Below are 15,390 nucleotides of genomic sequence, written 5' to 3'. Positions count from 1 at the left end.
TACAAACACACTTCTCCCCCGACCGTAGATTAAGAATTCTGTCCGCAAGCAGACGACAGGTGTGTCAGGTGCTTACCACCTACCTTACCTGCGATGTCGCCGCTCTGGCAGTGATCAGAAGGCAGTGAAACTGCCAAGCGTTCGGTTGGGTTTCCACGGTTTGAGCTTCGAAAAATTGGTGCAACATGGCCGGACGGGTTATCATCGGAGTTATAGCTCTACTGGCTATTTCCAGCTTGGGTTCTGTCAGCGGTAAGTTGTTTTTTATTCCCATCAGGAAGGTAGCAAAGGTGCTAATCAGCGAGAAAGTGGTTTAAGCCAAAAGCTTGCACAGCAGGCCATCGAAAGCAAAATAATATAAATAACTCACGTGTTTCAAGAACCTTTTCACTTTATTGTCTCAAATGTGGTTTAAAATTAAATTCATGATAAATAAATTGTAGATGTATATTTTTTTAAGTTCAAGACAGAATCCTATCTTTTGCAATCTTAGTTTATTATTTAATTTAAAACTCTTATCAAACATCAAAACTAATTATCCTTATCTTATTTATAAAGAGGTTGCTTGATTCCAATTAATACAATTAAGAGGTAGATAGCTCTCAAGTGCATAAACTAGATTGATTTTCCAATAAAGGGTGTCTTTTGGCTAGAGGATTTGAGCTATTTAACATTTTTAATATTTCTTAATAATAATGTAACTTAATTTTAATCCTGAGCAGCTCGCAAGGGTTATGGATCCGGAGAACAGGATTGGAACTTTGTTGATGTTAGGACCGGAGCTCATATGTTTTACTGGCTGTACTACACCACTGCCAATGTTTCCAACTACACCGAACGTCCCCTGGCCATTTGGCTCCAAGGAGGTCCGGGTGCCTCCTCGACAGGATACGGAAACTTCGAGGAGCTTGGTCCCTTGAAGCTCGACGGCAGCTACCGCGACTGGACTTGGGTGAAGGACATCAACGTTATGTTCATCGACAATCCAGTGGGCAGCGGGTTCAGCTACGTGGATGGGTCCTCCTACTACACCACTACCAACAAGCAGATTGCTCTCGATCTGGTGGAGCTTATGAAGGGCTTCTATAACGACCACCCCGAATTCAAGACCGTACCGCTGCACATTTTCTGCGAGAGCTACGGCGGCAAGATGGCCCCCGAGTTCGCTCTGGAGCTCTATTACGCCATACAGCGAAAGGAGATCGAGAGCAACCTGGTTTCGGTCGGTCTGGGAGATCCCTGGACCTCACCCATTGATTCAGTGCTGTCCTGGGCTCCGTTCCTTCTGCAGCTTGGCATTGTGGATCAGGACGGCCACGACAAAATTGAGGCATCTGCCTTGAAGACAAAGAACTATGTCGATAACGAGAAATGGACACAGGCTACCCTTCAGTGGAGCTCCACCCAGTCGGTGGTGCTGCGTGAATCTAAGGGTGTGGACTTTTACAATGTGGAAACCCCTACCTTGGGCGACCAGTACAGATTGAAGGCCCGCGACACCATGACCCCCGAAGGTAGGCCATTCCATTCAACCATTCAATAAGTGTTTATTGATTTTTTTCGTAGAACTCATGTACCGAACTCTGGTAAAATTCGACGTGGACGAGGATAGGGATCAGCTGCTGGAGGACCTCATGCTTGGTCCCGTCACCGAGGCTTTGGGAATCAACACCGGAGTAAAGTGGGGCGCTCAAAGTGGCACTACCTTCACAAAACTGATGGGAGACTTTATGAAACCCGCTGTACACATTGGTAGGTCTTTATAAAATATGCCTTTAAAAAAGTGTGACTTTATTATTTTTTTAGTTGGAGAACTTCTCAGCAACACTACAGTTAGGGTGGGTGTATTCTCCGGCGGACTTGACCTCATCTGCGCCACTCCGGGTGCCGTGAACTGGATTTCCGATATGGAATGGACCGATAAGAAGTCTTACGAGGCCGCTTCCCGTGTGGGAATCACAGTTGATCGAGTACTTGAGGGATACGAAAAGACGGCCGGAAACTTTAGCATGTTCTGGGTTAACCGTGCTGGCCATATGGTGCCTGCTGACAACCCGGCCGCCATGTCGCATATTCTCCGACTGTTTACCAACTTTGGTTAATTACAGATTTTGAAGTTGTTTTTTAAAAATAAAGCAAGTTACAAGTAAAAAATATATCATATTCGGATTAATCTTTTCCCCCGTATGTGTCGTTTATCATACTACCCTAGAAATTGTTGAACTATAGCTATATAAAGAAGCTAGCAGCAGCTAAAAGGTGAAATTAAGCTAGAAGTTGTTTAACTATTATATAAAAGATCTAGCAGCAGCTAAAAGGTGAAATGAAGCTAAAAATGGAAAAGAAATGTAAGTACTTCTAGTTTTAATTCTTAAAACCACCAAAAATGTTTTTCAGCGAAAACAGATCAAGACCAAAAGTGGGGTCCACACAAGACCCATCTATTCTTGTTGCTCTGTTCCACAAAGATTGATAAGTTTTGGACCAAGAGAAACCATCCAGTCTGGAAAGAAATAGTCAGGGAAATGGAAGACCATGGGCTGGCAGGCTTAGATGCTACGACGCTGTGTCTAAAATTCCGAAACTTGAAAAAAACCTACATTCAAATAAACAGGAGGACAAAAAATGAACTAGTTCCAACTAATCCAAAATGGCGCTTTTATAATCAGATGGCGGCCATTGTGAAGGATGGTCAATGTGAACTGCGACAACAGCTACAACCTAGAACAGAAGAGATTTCAATAAATTCAGACATAGAAGCCATTAAGCACTTGCAAGCTCTTCAGGAATACGCCATGCTGTGGGAGAACTACCGCGCCATTGGGCTTCTTATGCAGGCAGAATACGCCTTCAAGCACCCGCCTGAAGATAAGGATTTTGATATATATTGATTTAATAAATTTTTCAATTATGATATAATTCTGTCAATATGTTAAACTATTGGTTCCCATTTATTTCAAATTAAAATCGATCTTAAGTAGAGTCCATTAGAGTGACCAAGTTGAAAACATTTCTTAAATGTAACGGTCTATTTTCCTTTTGTGGTGATAATACTTCTAGAATCTAGATTCTAGTTGATGGTGTTATCTGTGATTTTTGTATTCTGTAATTTAAGTCGTATATTAATGAATATATATATTTTTAAACCGATTTGTACGATCGCTTTGCGGGTGTTGGCCACATCACACCGTAGCTGCAAAGTTGTCGCATGCGCAGTGCACCCCTCTCACACCAACACAGTCACACGCGTATATGTGACCTTTGTTCTCTCGAAAAAAGCAATTGCCACCCTCTCTCCGGCTAGCTGCCTTGGTTGCCCACGTTGCGCATGCTACTCGGAAGAGAGCACTGGTCGAGAGATAAGCGGCGGGGCAGCTATTTTTGTATTTGCCATCGACTAGTCCACATCAGAGTCTGAAAACTAAATTAAATCACACGCATCGCTGTTGGAAAATTGCAATCAGCACGCTGCTAAACGGCAACGGAACGGAATCAAAGGCTACTGAACCAAGACAACGGAAGGGCAGCAAATAAAACGACGCTGCAATGACGAAATGATACTTGGATGAGGCGACGTTTTGCTGGAAGTCAACGCGCATAATCGTAGCCATCGCACACGGCGGACACACATACAGGCCCACAGACCACACCGAGTCAGCCGGGGCTGTGGGGAGAGCAAAGGCGGCCATAAAAGGGGGAGGCAGACGCAGCAATAACAAGAACACGAAAACAAACACAAATTGCCGTTTCAATTGCGCTTGGCGGAGCCACCAGGAAAACGCAAACAATGCGGATACGCGAAAAACGAAAACTGCAACGGGAGCAGAGGGACCACAAGGAGCACAAGGACTCTGCCAAAGTAGATGATAAGAAGGGCAAGGTAAGCCATGTTACACCTTTATTTTTAAATTTGGGTTGCACCTGCATGCCCACAACCACAACATGTGCTCGGACTTATCAAAACCTTTGAAGCCCAATGGGCAAGTGTCTCGACGAGCCGAATAGACTTCTAGGGTAGTCCATTGGAGGTACAATTTGATGACCATCCTCGTTTGTTTTTTCTTGCAGCGGACCGAGGCGGAGGCCCTCACACCAGCTCCTGCGCCTGCGTCAGCTCCACAACAAAACTCAACCCCACCCCCTAGCACAGTGGCAACCACATCCAGCCTGCCGGCTGCCGAAAAGGTGGCCTTTGATAACCGCATCAAGCGCAAGAATGTGCTGGCCCTGAACGAGAAGGTGGCGGCGTTGCGGGAGTACGACCGGGTGCCGGTGTACAAGCACGTCGGCCGCATATTCAACTGCAGTCCGGATCAGATCAAGAGGATCGTGCAGCAACGCCAGGAGATTTTGAATGCCTGGGAGCAGCGAACTCGCCGCAGTCAGGATGCCAGGACCATGGAAACCAAGACGGTGCGGGTCTCTATGCTGGGGAAAGCCGTCTACGATTGGATCCGCCGCATGATGTACTACAAGGACTTTAGCATTTCCGATGGACTCATCCAGAAGATGGCCCTGCAGTTCAAAAGCTCAATGGGCCTGGCCCACTTCTTCCCCCATCAGGAGTGGTGTGACAAGTTCCGGCGCACCTACAGGCTTAATCATAGCGAAACGAAGATGTTGAAAATAGGTTACACCCAAGGATATTCAGTACAGATTAAGGATATCGTCAAAGATATTATTTCGGAGTGTATGCCCGAAAGTGGTCCAGGAAACGATGAGGATGGAGAGGCCAGCTTGGGCAGCCCACTCAGTAGTATTCACCGGAGCTGCGTTGATGCTGAGGACGATGGCGAGGACGGCGAGGTGGATGTCGATGGTGGTGATGTCAGCGACAGGGTGGAGGACCTGGAGGAGGAGCAGGACGTTAAGCCTTCCCTAAGTGAATTGAATTTCGCGAGAGCTCTTCAACCGTTGCCCCAGCTAGTTCGATTGCCTCTGCAAACCAATGCGCCGCCTGGAACCTCCCAAAAAGTTCTCCTGGCAACGCCCATTGTGCCTCCACAGACTGGAGGAAGCGCTGCCCAACCGATGACGATGACGATCATACCTCTGGCGACTCTGGCTCAGAGTATCACCCAGATTCCGTCTCCTCAGCAGCTGGAAAAGGGTCCTGCGGTGCCTCCGCCCAAGGTGGAAATCAAGCTAGAAAAGGACATAAAAACTGAACCCCAGGACTCCACGGAGGAAATGCAGGAGCAGCCGGAGACAGACAATTCGGAAAAGGCCAGGCCTGAATCTCAAAACGAAAATCCTGAGGACCAGTTTTTGGATGCACTCCCGGTAGTGAAAATAAAAGAAGAGCCCAAGTTTGGAGACGAGGCAGAAATGGAGCAGGATCCCGACGACACCGATGAGGATGCAAACAACGGTCGCTCCAGTGTCACCTCGCTGGCCGAGGTGCTAGCCGCAAATGTCGAGGACGAAATGGAGTACATAGAGCAGATGCGGCAACGCAGGAGGAACTCCCCACCATCCATATGTGACAAACCGGTCAATCTTCGACAGGGTACCAAACGCCGCCACGAATCCGCCCACGATGACAACAACAATGGAGAGCCTGGAGAAGGAACCACAGCCGGGTCCAGTGTCATCAGCTGTGCGGACGCTCGAAAGTACCTAAAGCTGCTGGAGGAGTTTGCCCTGCACAAGGAGAACTATAGGCTGATTGGCCTCATTACAAGGGCCGATGAGGTTATGCGGGAGATAGACGACAAGACGGAGTAGGTCGCTAGGAAGCTGCAGCCAAAGAAGTTAAGATTAAGGAACTGTAACATCTAGAAGATGCAATTCGGTCGGATGAAATCAATCACTAGGACTATGGCAATTTTATTTTTAATTTTTACCCAAACCAAATAAACTAGATTAAAATAATGTAAGTGGTTGCTTGATAACCTAATGCAATGACCCCAGGTGTGCTGTTTCGCAGTCATTTTCACGGGCAGTCCAGACCCGCTGCTGCTTTTCGCCGAGAGCGCATGTCTGCCCTTACCTCGCCGACTGCTCTTACCTTTCTCCGCCGGGCTGCCACCCACTTTGTCTCACGCACACATACGCACTTCTGGTTCAACTACACATGCAAACGTAAGCGAACAAAGAGGTCAATCATTCAATCGAATGGCAGGAGAAGATTTCTCAATCTATGGAGGTACTTTTGAGAGACTATAGAGCGTGGATAAAGATAAAAATATTCTGTAAAAATATGGGCGCTGTTGGGGTTTCAAGGCCCCGACAATCTTGATTGGGCAATCTTGAAATAAACAACCAACATTGAAGTGCGCATGTCTGCCTTTAGTTTCGGTCAGAGTTCTTGATTTTCTCAGTTCTCTCCCTTTGTTGCTCTCAGCCATGAGGGGGAGTTCCTATACTATTTGTATTTTAATATATTTAAATATGGGAGATGGTGTTTTAAATGCGAATTCACGTCTCCATTCTAGCTTATCAACTGGGGTTTAAAATTCGTTTTATGTCCCCCTCCCCCAATCGAAATATTGCGCATTCCTAGACATTCAATTTCATTTGATTGATTGACTTATTCGGCGGTTGGGTGTGTGTGTGTGTGCTCATGTTAGCCAGCACAAAAACAAAACACGTATGGACAGACCCCGACTCCCTCTCATTCAATGCCAACTAATCAATCATTCAATCGAGTCACACACATGCACATCAGGGGCGCTTTTTCATCTCCATCAAGCGGCAGTCGGTACAGTTCGTGATTGGAGCTTGATGAGAGAACAGGTACTGTCCGAATCTAAGAAAGTGCTTCTAAGTAAAGTAGTAATTGTAGGTTTCGAGTTCGCTGGTCTTGGTTTTTTATCTTTTTATCTTAAAACCACGATCTGATTCAATCCATTTGCGAACAAACCATACAAACAGCCGTTTACAGGGTATTATAATCGCGTGTTAGTCAACACTGTCTCTAGTGGGCAGGCCTTGCCGGTAGTACAAACAGCTGATTGGCTTGAAGTAAACAAAAAAGGTAAATATTATTGTTATTCTGCCAGCCGTTATTGGTAGTTTAAAGGTAGAGAACCTTTGTTTTTATTATAAAACCAGTTAATAATACAAATTTTGGTTATTAGATGGCAACAGCCCTCCCAGATCGCTTCAGCGCTGGAAAGCGGCAATTTTGGCGTGAATTCCTGGCTCTCTACCAAGGTATGCCGGAGTTGTGGGATGCCCACCACGTAAATTACCGCAACAAAGAGCTCAGGAACAGAGCCTACGAGCTGCTAGAGACGAAACTTAGGGAAATCCAGCCAAACGCCACACGCACCGAAGTGGGAAGGCGAATTAACATCTTCAGGACTAACTACAGGCGGGAGCAGATGCGTATCCTCAAGCAAAAGGAGCTGGGCCTACACTCGGACCTCTGCAAGCCGACCCTTTGGTTCTACGACTACATGGGATTCCTTCTCACACAGGTAACTAGGGCTGTTGATAATATAAAAAAATATCAATGATACATTTACTCAGAAATATCGGAATTCCGATATTTCTTTGGATATTTTTTGATATTTTTGGTCTTTGGTCACTCTGAATTCCAAAGCGACATCGAGTGAACAAATCAAGCACAAAATTAAAAAAATGAGTGTAAAATCAAACTATACGGACATAACCAACAGAACAGCAAAGTGCATACACTGTAATAAAGTCATTAAAACAAGCGGAAATACAAGTAACCTGGCTTCGCACCTGAGAAACAAACATTATCATGTATTCACAAAATGCGAATACATGTCTCAAAAGAATGTACATATGAATGTATGTGTGTCTATAAGTAACGCCTATGTAACGCGTTGTTCACAAAAATATCAAAACAATATCAGTATATTTTTATGTGATATTTTAAATATTAACCTTTCTTAACCGACAATCCCACAGGAAACCTTTCAGCACAGAAGCAAAAAGGTACGGATGACAATCAACGATAAGCCAAAGCCAGTATTCCAACTAAACAGAGGCGTATGTATAGTTTAGTCATCAATCCTAAAATATATTTGACCTTTTGCTCTTTGAATTAGGTTATTTCTGATCCGTCCGAAGGCCTGGGGGACTGGCACATGAAGGATAAAAGCGACACAAACTATTTACCTGATCTAGAAGCCCAAAAATCCGAAGATACTTCCCTTTTGAGTCCAAAAATTGAGTTCATAGAACAGGATGGGGGAAATACAACCAATGAAATGAAAACAGCGATCTCAAGGAGGAAGCCGACGACATGCAGATTTCGGTTTCTAAAGATCCCGATTGCTCCACGCATGCAAACCTGAAAACTGGATGCGAAAGCAGCCGGCGACCAGGTCATTCTAGTCTAAGTGAGGCATCTGAGGTGCTGGCAAGATCCTGGGCCATTCAGTACGAGGAGATGGCCCCAACTCAGCGCATATTGGCCAGAAAGGCTATCGCTGATATTTTGTTCGAGGGCTGTATGGGTAACCTAAGAATAAATCGTGGAAATACCGTGGGGAATCATCAGTATAGTTAAATAAGTAATAGATTTTAATTTAAGATAAGATATTTGAGAAATGTAAATTACTTTAATTTCTATGTAGAAATTGTTCTTGTATTTTGTTAATAACAAAAGACTATGATTCAAAAATAAAATATTAAATTCAGTGTTGGAACATTTAAACAAGAATTGTTGAGTGGATTTCAGTTGGTAACTTTTCAAATTTTGAAAATTCAAATTAATAACAGATGTTTTCCAGTGTTGGTTAACGCAAATCTTGTTATAAATGGAACCGGTTGGCAGCTCCGCTGTTGAATTTGCCACTAAAAATTGTTTTCAACTTCATATCGTCCTTATACAAAAATATGTCAGTTTATTGAAAACGACGCCTGGCCCGATGCATTGCGTTAAATTCCCCCTGCTCATCACATTATGCTAAAGTTTAGTGATATTGGAAACAGTTGTGCGTAAGTGTAATCGTTCGGTTTAATAATGAATTTTACAGATCGACTATAGTTTCATACATTCATATTTTAGGGCCTGGAGGCACCTGCTTCGCACCGGTCGCAGTAGCTTGAAGATCAAGAAAGGTGCAAAAGGACATTTCTTGGATAAAAAATGCAACGAGGAACTGAAGAAATCTCTTCCTGAAGAGGCGTATGTTGAATTAATGAATTGGGTTGATAGCTGGATGAAGAAAATAGACAAGAGGAACTATAGTTACACCAAGAAGGATCTTGATCCAAAACCTGGAGCCAATCCAAAGGAGTCTACATCTATAGGAAATCAATCAGCTGGCAATCTCAGCGATTTAGAGGAAGATGATGATGTTATTGAATGTGTCGACTCCAATGAAACTTGTATCAAAGATGTTATTGACCTTTGCAGTGATGAAGATTCACGAGATAACACCTTGACAGACTCTGTCAGTTCGAGCACCTCTTCGGAAACATTAAAGAATCGATCTGAAACTACTGAAAATAAGATACGGCCAGATGCAATCAATACCTTTCGCCCTTTTGTGGTGACGTTTTTACCAAAAACCAATGCCATCACCAATTCTGCAAAAAAATCCCCAATCCCAACCGAAAATAAAACGAAACTCCCTCCTGATCTTATAAAAAAAGATTACTCACAACGAAAATCATTAAACCAACAACCAGCAACACAGCCAAAAGTCACTACCACCTTAAAATCGAATTCTCAATCAGCTGAAAATTACAAAAGCCCCGCATCAAAGTTGGAAACGACAGAGACCCCTGACATTTCCAAATCGGTAAGGCAAGTTCCTGCCATTTTAAGCGGTTTTAAATCCATATCTACTATTGAAAACAAAAAACCACAAGTCATTAAAGTCTACAAACGGCGGGATTCTTCATTAAAGATAACAGAAGCTACAAATGAACCTAATCTCCCTACACAAAATATAGTACCAAAGCCAGAATCTAGTGCGGTCGAAAAACAAACCAAACAGGAAAAAGATGGTCGCAAAAAAAATGAAAATTTGACAAAAGTAGTTCATAAACAGATCAATCCTGCGACTAACACAAACCAAATTAAACCCATCGTACCGCAAGCTGGAGTACCGGTCGTTTTTTTGAAGCGAAAACATTCTGAAACCGACCCAGGATCGGACAATTCACAAGGACCAGCAAAAAGATCGGTTATTCAGATACATATTCCCAAAGATAGTAGTACGGCAATAACTCATCCCAAAAAAGGATTGCCAACTCCCGCCCGTCCTGGAACAGTGCCCCATGCACGAGGGGGCACTTCCCAAACCACACCAATTACTACACAACAATTTACAAAAGGTGACACAACAATTACAAAAGTATTACCCATTCAAAACCCATCGAGTTCATTGGCGAACAGTAAGCAAGGACCTTCAACAAGCTCGGGTAGTGCTCAAGTTAATCCCGATACCAAAGAATTGCATTCCCCCAAGGCGTCTAGTCACTTGGAGGCCAATAAACAAAGACCAGCAAACAGTTCAGACCATCCGATGAAACCTCCCAATACAAAAGTATTGCCTGTTCGGAACCCATCCGGTGCCGTGGCGAATAGTAAACAAGGACCACCAACAAGTTTGGGTAATCAGCTTCGTGTTCAGGTGCCTTCTCAAGGACCAGCGACAAGTATGGGGAGTGGTAGTGATAAGGTTATCCCAATTTCAAAAGTCTTGCCTATTGAGAACCCCTCGAATGCTCCGTTTACGATTGTTCACCTTCATAAATCTGAAATCGGTAGTGATCCAATTATTCCAGCTACCAAAGAATTGCCTTCTCAGAAGCAGTCTTCTATTTTGGAGGGCAATAAAGAAGGACTAGCAAAAAGTTCGGGTGTTCGGATCCGTAATTTTGGACTTAGTAATTCTTTAATTACTTCAGATTTTAAAGTATTGCCTAGTCCGAAACCATCGAGTGCTCTGGCGAACAGTAAACAAGGACCTTCGACGAGTTCGGGTGCTCTGCTGCGTAAATCTCAAATTGGTAGTTCTCCCAATATACCCGCTGCGAAAGAATTGCCTTCTCAGAACCCGACAAGTAATTTGGAGGAAAAAAATCAAGAAACAGAAAAAGGTACTGGCCTTCAGAGTAGTGAATCTAAGCCTAGTACTACAATTACTTCCGCCTTAGAAGTATTACCTGCCGAAAACCCATCAACAAAGCAAGAACCAGCGGAAAATTCTGAGGATAAGTATTTAAAAGTGCTCAAGAGTATTTTTAATTTTCAGAATGGTAGTAATACAATGTCTTCAACCACAAAAGAAGATAACGCATTGTCCGAAATGACAAAGATCCTGGACATGTTGGAGACCGTAGAGAACTTCACCGTAAGACATGCGAATGAAGAGGCATTTTTTCTGATTAAAATGCTTCGCATAAGCCTAATACAAGGGCTAAATTTATGAATTTATGAATTAGTTACGATTCGGGATACACAACGAAGGGTCTGCCATAAAATTCTGCCATTAGTTAATCAGCTGACTATGAAATGTTTAGATGCCTAATATAGCTTTGATTATGTTGATTATGTATAAATGTAAACTTTAAATATTGTTTAGAAAATATTGTTAGATATTTCAAAATAAAATGTTTCCATGGGGTATACAATATACATTTGCTCCACTTTTTCTGATTAAACGTGTATGATAATAAAAGTATAGAAACAACTTGTGAGAAATTTAATTCCTAACCCTTTTCAGCAAGATAGGGGGAAAACCCCAACTTCAATAGATCCGAAAAATGGACAACAAATCTAAAAAATATTTTGTCTCAGGATTTTGATTGAGAATGGTGGGGAATCGTTCTAGAAATCGTTTAAGGTACTCCGCTTGAGAATCGGATGAGAATTGGGGAAGATATAGACATCGCAGTGGACCCTATAGGGAAAAACCACATTTTCAAGGGGCCCCATCAGGAAAAATGGACAAAAAATCAGAAAAATATTTTGTCTCAGGATTTTGATTGAGAATGGTGGGGAATCGATCTAGAAATCGTTAAAGGTACTCCGCTTGAGAATCGGATGAGAATTGGGGAAGATATGGACATCGCAGTGGACCCTATAGGGGAAAACCACATTTTCAAGGGGCCCCATCAGGAAAAATGGACAAAAAATATAAAAAATATTTTGTCCCAGGATTTTGATGCAGAATGATAGCGAATCGATCTAGAAATCGTTAAAGGTACTCCGCTTGAGAATCGGATAAGAATTGGGGAAGATATAGACATCGCAGTGGACTCTATTGGGAAAACCCCATTTTTAAGGGGCCCCATCAGGAAAAATGGACAAAAAATCGGAAAAATATTTTGTCCCAGGATTTTGATTGAGAATGGTGGGGAATCGTTCTAGAAATCGTTTAAGGTACTCCGCTTGAGAATCGGATGAGAATTGGGGAAGATATAGACATCGCAGTGGACTCTATTGGGAAAACCCCATTTTTAAGGGGCCTCATCAGGAAAAATGGACAAAAAATCTAAAAAATATTTAGTCCCAGGATTTTGATGCAGAATGATAGCGAATCGATCTAGAAATCGGTAAAGGTACTCCGCTTGGAAATCGGATGAGAATTGGGGAAGATATGGACATCGCAGTGGACCCTATAGGGGAAAACCACATTTTCAAGGGGCCCCATCAGGAAAAATGGACAAAATATCTAAAAAATATTTTGTCCCAGGATTTTGATGCAGAATGGTAGCGAATCGATGTAGAAATCGTTTAAGGTACTCCGCTTGAAAATCGGATGAGAATTGGGGAAGATATAGACATCGCAGTGGACCCTATAGGGAAAACCCCATTTTCAAGGGATCCCATGAGGAAAAATGGACAAAATATCGGAAAAATATTTTGTATCAGGATTTTGTTGCAGAATGATGGCGAATCGATCTAGAAATCGTTTAAGGTACTCCGCTGGAGAATCGGATGAGAATTGGGGAAGATATAGACATCGCAGTGGACTCTATAGGGTCCACTATATAAACCCCATTTTAAAGGGATCCCCTCACGAAAAATGGACAAAAAATATAGAAAATTTTTCGTCTCAGGATTTTGATGCAGAATGGTGGAGGATCGATCTAGAAATCGTTTAAGGTACTCCGCTTAAGAATCGGCCACCACCCACCCCATCGCCCAGTATCCCTAGCCCCAAATAAAAAGGCCCACTGCACTACAAGAAACACTGACCACTTAGATATGATTTTATTCATCCTTAGATGGCTTTATCCTTGATCTCTAAAATGTACTCAAAGCCACCTGCAAATTCATCCTTGTCCAAAACATTAAGCCTCATTTTGAGAAGACCCCGAGGCAGAATGACGGCCCATTCTGAAGTATCAAAATATACGTTTTTAAAAAAGTGCATTCCCTTCGGAAACGGGCACAATTTTCCATTTTTGAAATCCACATCGGTGTTTATTCCAGTGACTATAGACTTTTTCACGAACCTCTGGTAGAAGGATTGCAATGCGGTGCAGAATGGCATCGGTGGAATCTCCAAGGGCAACTGCTTGTACCCAGCTCCAGTAGCGTCTGAGGAAAGTTCTACCGAAATCTGGTACTCGTTATCAAGATCCTTGAGACATTCAGCCGTACCGTTAACCAGTCGCTCACGACCCACAAGCTTAAAATTGGGGACAAACAGTTTGCCAGGATAATTGATCACTGCGACATTAAAATACTCGTAGGACTGACGCCAGCTCTATAGGCATTGGAAAAGGATATTTAGAGGTCGTCAAGGACCAATACCACATGCACTCACTTCCACAGAAAGAATCCTGATCCAAAAACCAACAACAAATAGCGCGATTTTTAAAAGATTCAATACCAACATTTTAAAACGAATTTTTTCACTGTTTGCAGATTATCTGCGGCATTTATACAAAAAAATATTATATATCTTACATCTAGAACAACTGAAATAATAGTCAGTAATTTATCCGATCCGAATAGATTGGAATCGAATGGGAAAAAAGATAAAATCCATTGTTCAAACACGTAATTTATTTTCATGTCAAAAAATCTTGTCCTTGATCTCCACAACGGACTCCATTCCGCCAACAAACTCTTCTTTGTCCAACATATTCAGTTTCACCTTGACGAGACCTCGGGGCGAATCAATCTAGAAATCGTTTAAGGTACTCCGCTTGAGAATCGGATAAGAATTGGGAAAGATATAGCCATCACTACGGACCATATAGGGTAAAAACTGAGAATGTTGGGGAATCGATCTAGAAACGCTATCTTCGTGTTTTTGAAGATAACTTACTGAACAACCACTCAGATTTCACCGAAACCACTCAGTGGAACAGAGAAACTTAGACCCCAAGTAGAAAGGGTAATTTAAAAGTGTAGACTATTAGAGGTAAAGCAAATATGTTTACTAAATCAGTACCTCGTAAATCTAATGAGTTTAATAAATGTATAATAAAAAATTTGTTCTCATAAAGAGAAGTACAATCATATATTTTTAAGTTTAAACTTTATTTTTATTTGACTTTTGAGATAAGAACATTTGCAAAACAACTAGCTATGTAGTCGTAGTTTTTTTGCTTTAACCTTTTTTCTAGGACCGACAGCTGCAAGGAAAAATTCAAATTACTGGGGGGATGCCGATTGGGGCAAGTTCTGAGTTGTTGCAACACTTTGCACCTGTCGTCCGCCCATCGCCTGCGAAAAATCAAGCGCAGCTTTAATTGATACAACAACCGCTGTGGGCTGGGGTCCCCCATTGCTGGCTGGGTGACTGGGTAACTGGGGGCCATACAGTTGCCGGATAGGGTCTTCACTAGTATTTGTACTAGCTGGTTCTGATGCTGCTGCAGCAGGCTGTTGCACGTGTTGGCTGCATACTAGTCGCGGCAAAAATGTTGTAAGAAATGCGTGGCAGCTGCGAAGCCGGCGACGACGAGGAATCAGAATCTGGGAGGAGGAAAAGCGCCCTTGAAGGGGCCTAGGAACCGTAAATGGACATTGAAATTAAATGCAGCTGCTTTAATACTGCTGATGCTAGCTATTGACTTGAAGTCAGAGATGCGCATTCAACTCTATTATTTTAAAAAAAAGTTGAAAACTTTTGTTTTGGTATAGCTTTCAAATAGTGTCACTTGAAAGTTTTTATTAAAACAGAAATTTTCGAAATATCTTTGAAAGTTAAGAGAATGTGATAAGTAACTAGTATCATACTACTTATAGTACTTTTTTTTATCCATATTAGGCATCTTTGATGAGTGGGGGCTCTGTAGAAAATCATTGGATATGCCACAAATGCTGCCACAATGGGCGTGGGATGGGCGTGGCAAAGCAGCCACGAAATGAAATGCCCGCGACTGCGCCGGTGGCCGGCGATTCTCGCAAGTTGGTGGGCGCCAGCAATCTGCAACAGCAACTGCAACATCAACAGCAAGAGCAACAGCAACAATCTGCAACACGGCGCCTTT

General features: G+C 42.8%; 3 protein-coding genes across 3 annotated transcripts; all 3 read left to right on the top strand.

The window, feature by feature from the left end:
- The first annotated feature begins 104 nt into the window (after positions 1–104).
- Positions 105–2,117, top strand: hiro (highroad). The gene is made up of 4 exons (XM_017244667.3): positions 105–252; positions 723–1,514; positions 1,567–1,752; positions 1,807–2,117. Exons 1-4 carry the CDS (start codon positions 186–188, stop codon positions 2,100–2,102), a joined length of 1,341 nt encoding a protein of 446 aa, XP_017100156.2. The 5' UTR covers positions 105–185; the 3' UTR covers positions 2,103–2,117.
- Positions 2,118–2,983: 866 nt separating this feature from the next.
- Positions 2,984–5,928, top strand: ebd1 (earthbound 1). Its single transcript, XM_017245058.3, has 2 exons — positions 2,984–3,880; positions 4,069–5,928. Exons 1-2 carry the CDS (start codon positions 3,788–3,790, stop codon positions 5,725–5,727), a joined length of 1,752 nt encoding a protein of 583 aa, XP_017100547.2. The 5' UTR covers positions 2,984–3,787; the 3' UTR covers positions 5,728–5,928.
- A 726-nt stretch (positions 5,929–6,654) lies between these two features.
- On the top strand, positions 6,655–8,412 carry LOC108127775 (uncharacterized). Its single transcript, XM_070280020.1, has 5 exons — positions 6,655–6,738; positions 6,788–6,979; positions 7,083–7,424; positions 7,885–7,965; positions 8,025–8,412. The coding sequence occupies exons 3-5, from the start codon at positions 7,083–7,085 to the stop codon at positions 8,271–8,273; spliced, it is 672 nt and encodes a 223-aa protein (XP_070136121.1). The 5' UTR covers positions 6,655–6,738; positions 6,788–6,979; the 3' UTR covers positions 8,274–8,412.
- The last annotated feature ends 6,978 nt before the right edge of the window (positions 8,413–15,390 follow it).

The sequence above is a fragment of the Drosophila bipectinata genome, chromosome 3L (assembly GCF_030179905.1).
Source record: "Drosophila bipectinata strain 14024-0381.07 chromosome 3L, DbipHiC1v2, whole genome shotgun sequence".
In the NCBI taxonomy this organism is placed as follows: Eukaryota; Metazoa; Arthropoda; class Insecta; order Diptera; family Drosophilidae; genus Drosophila; species Drosophila bipectinata.
This window is presented reverse-complemented; position numbering and strand designations above follow the sequence as displayed.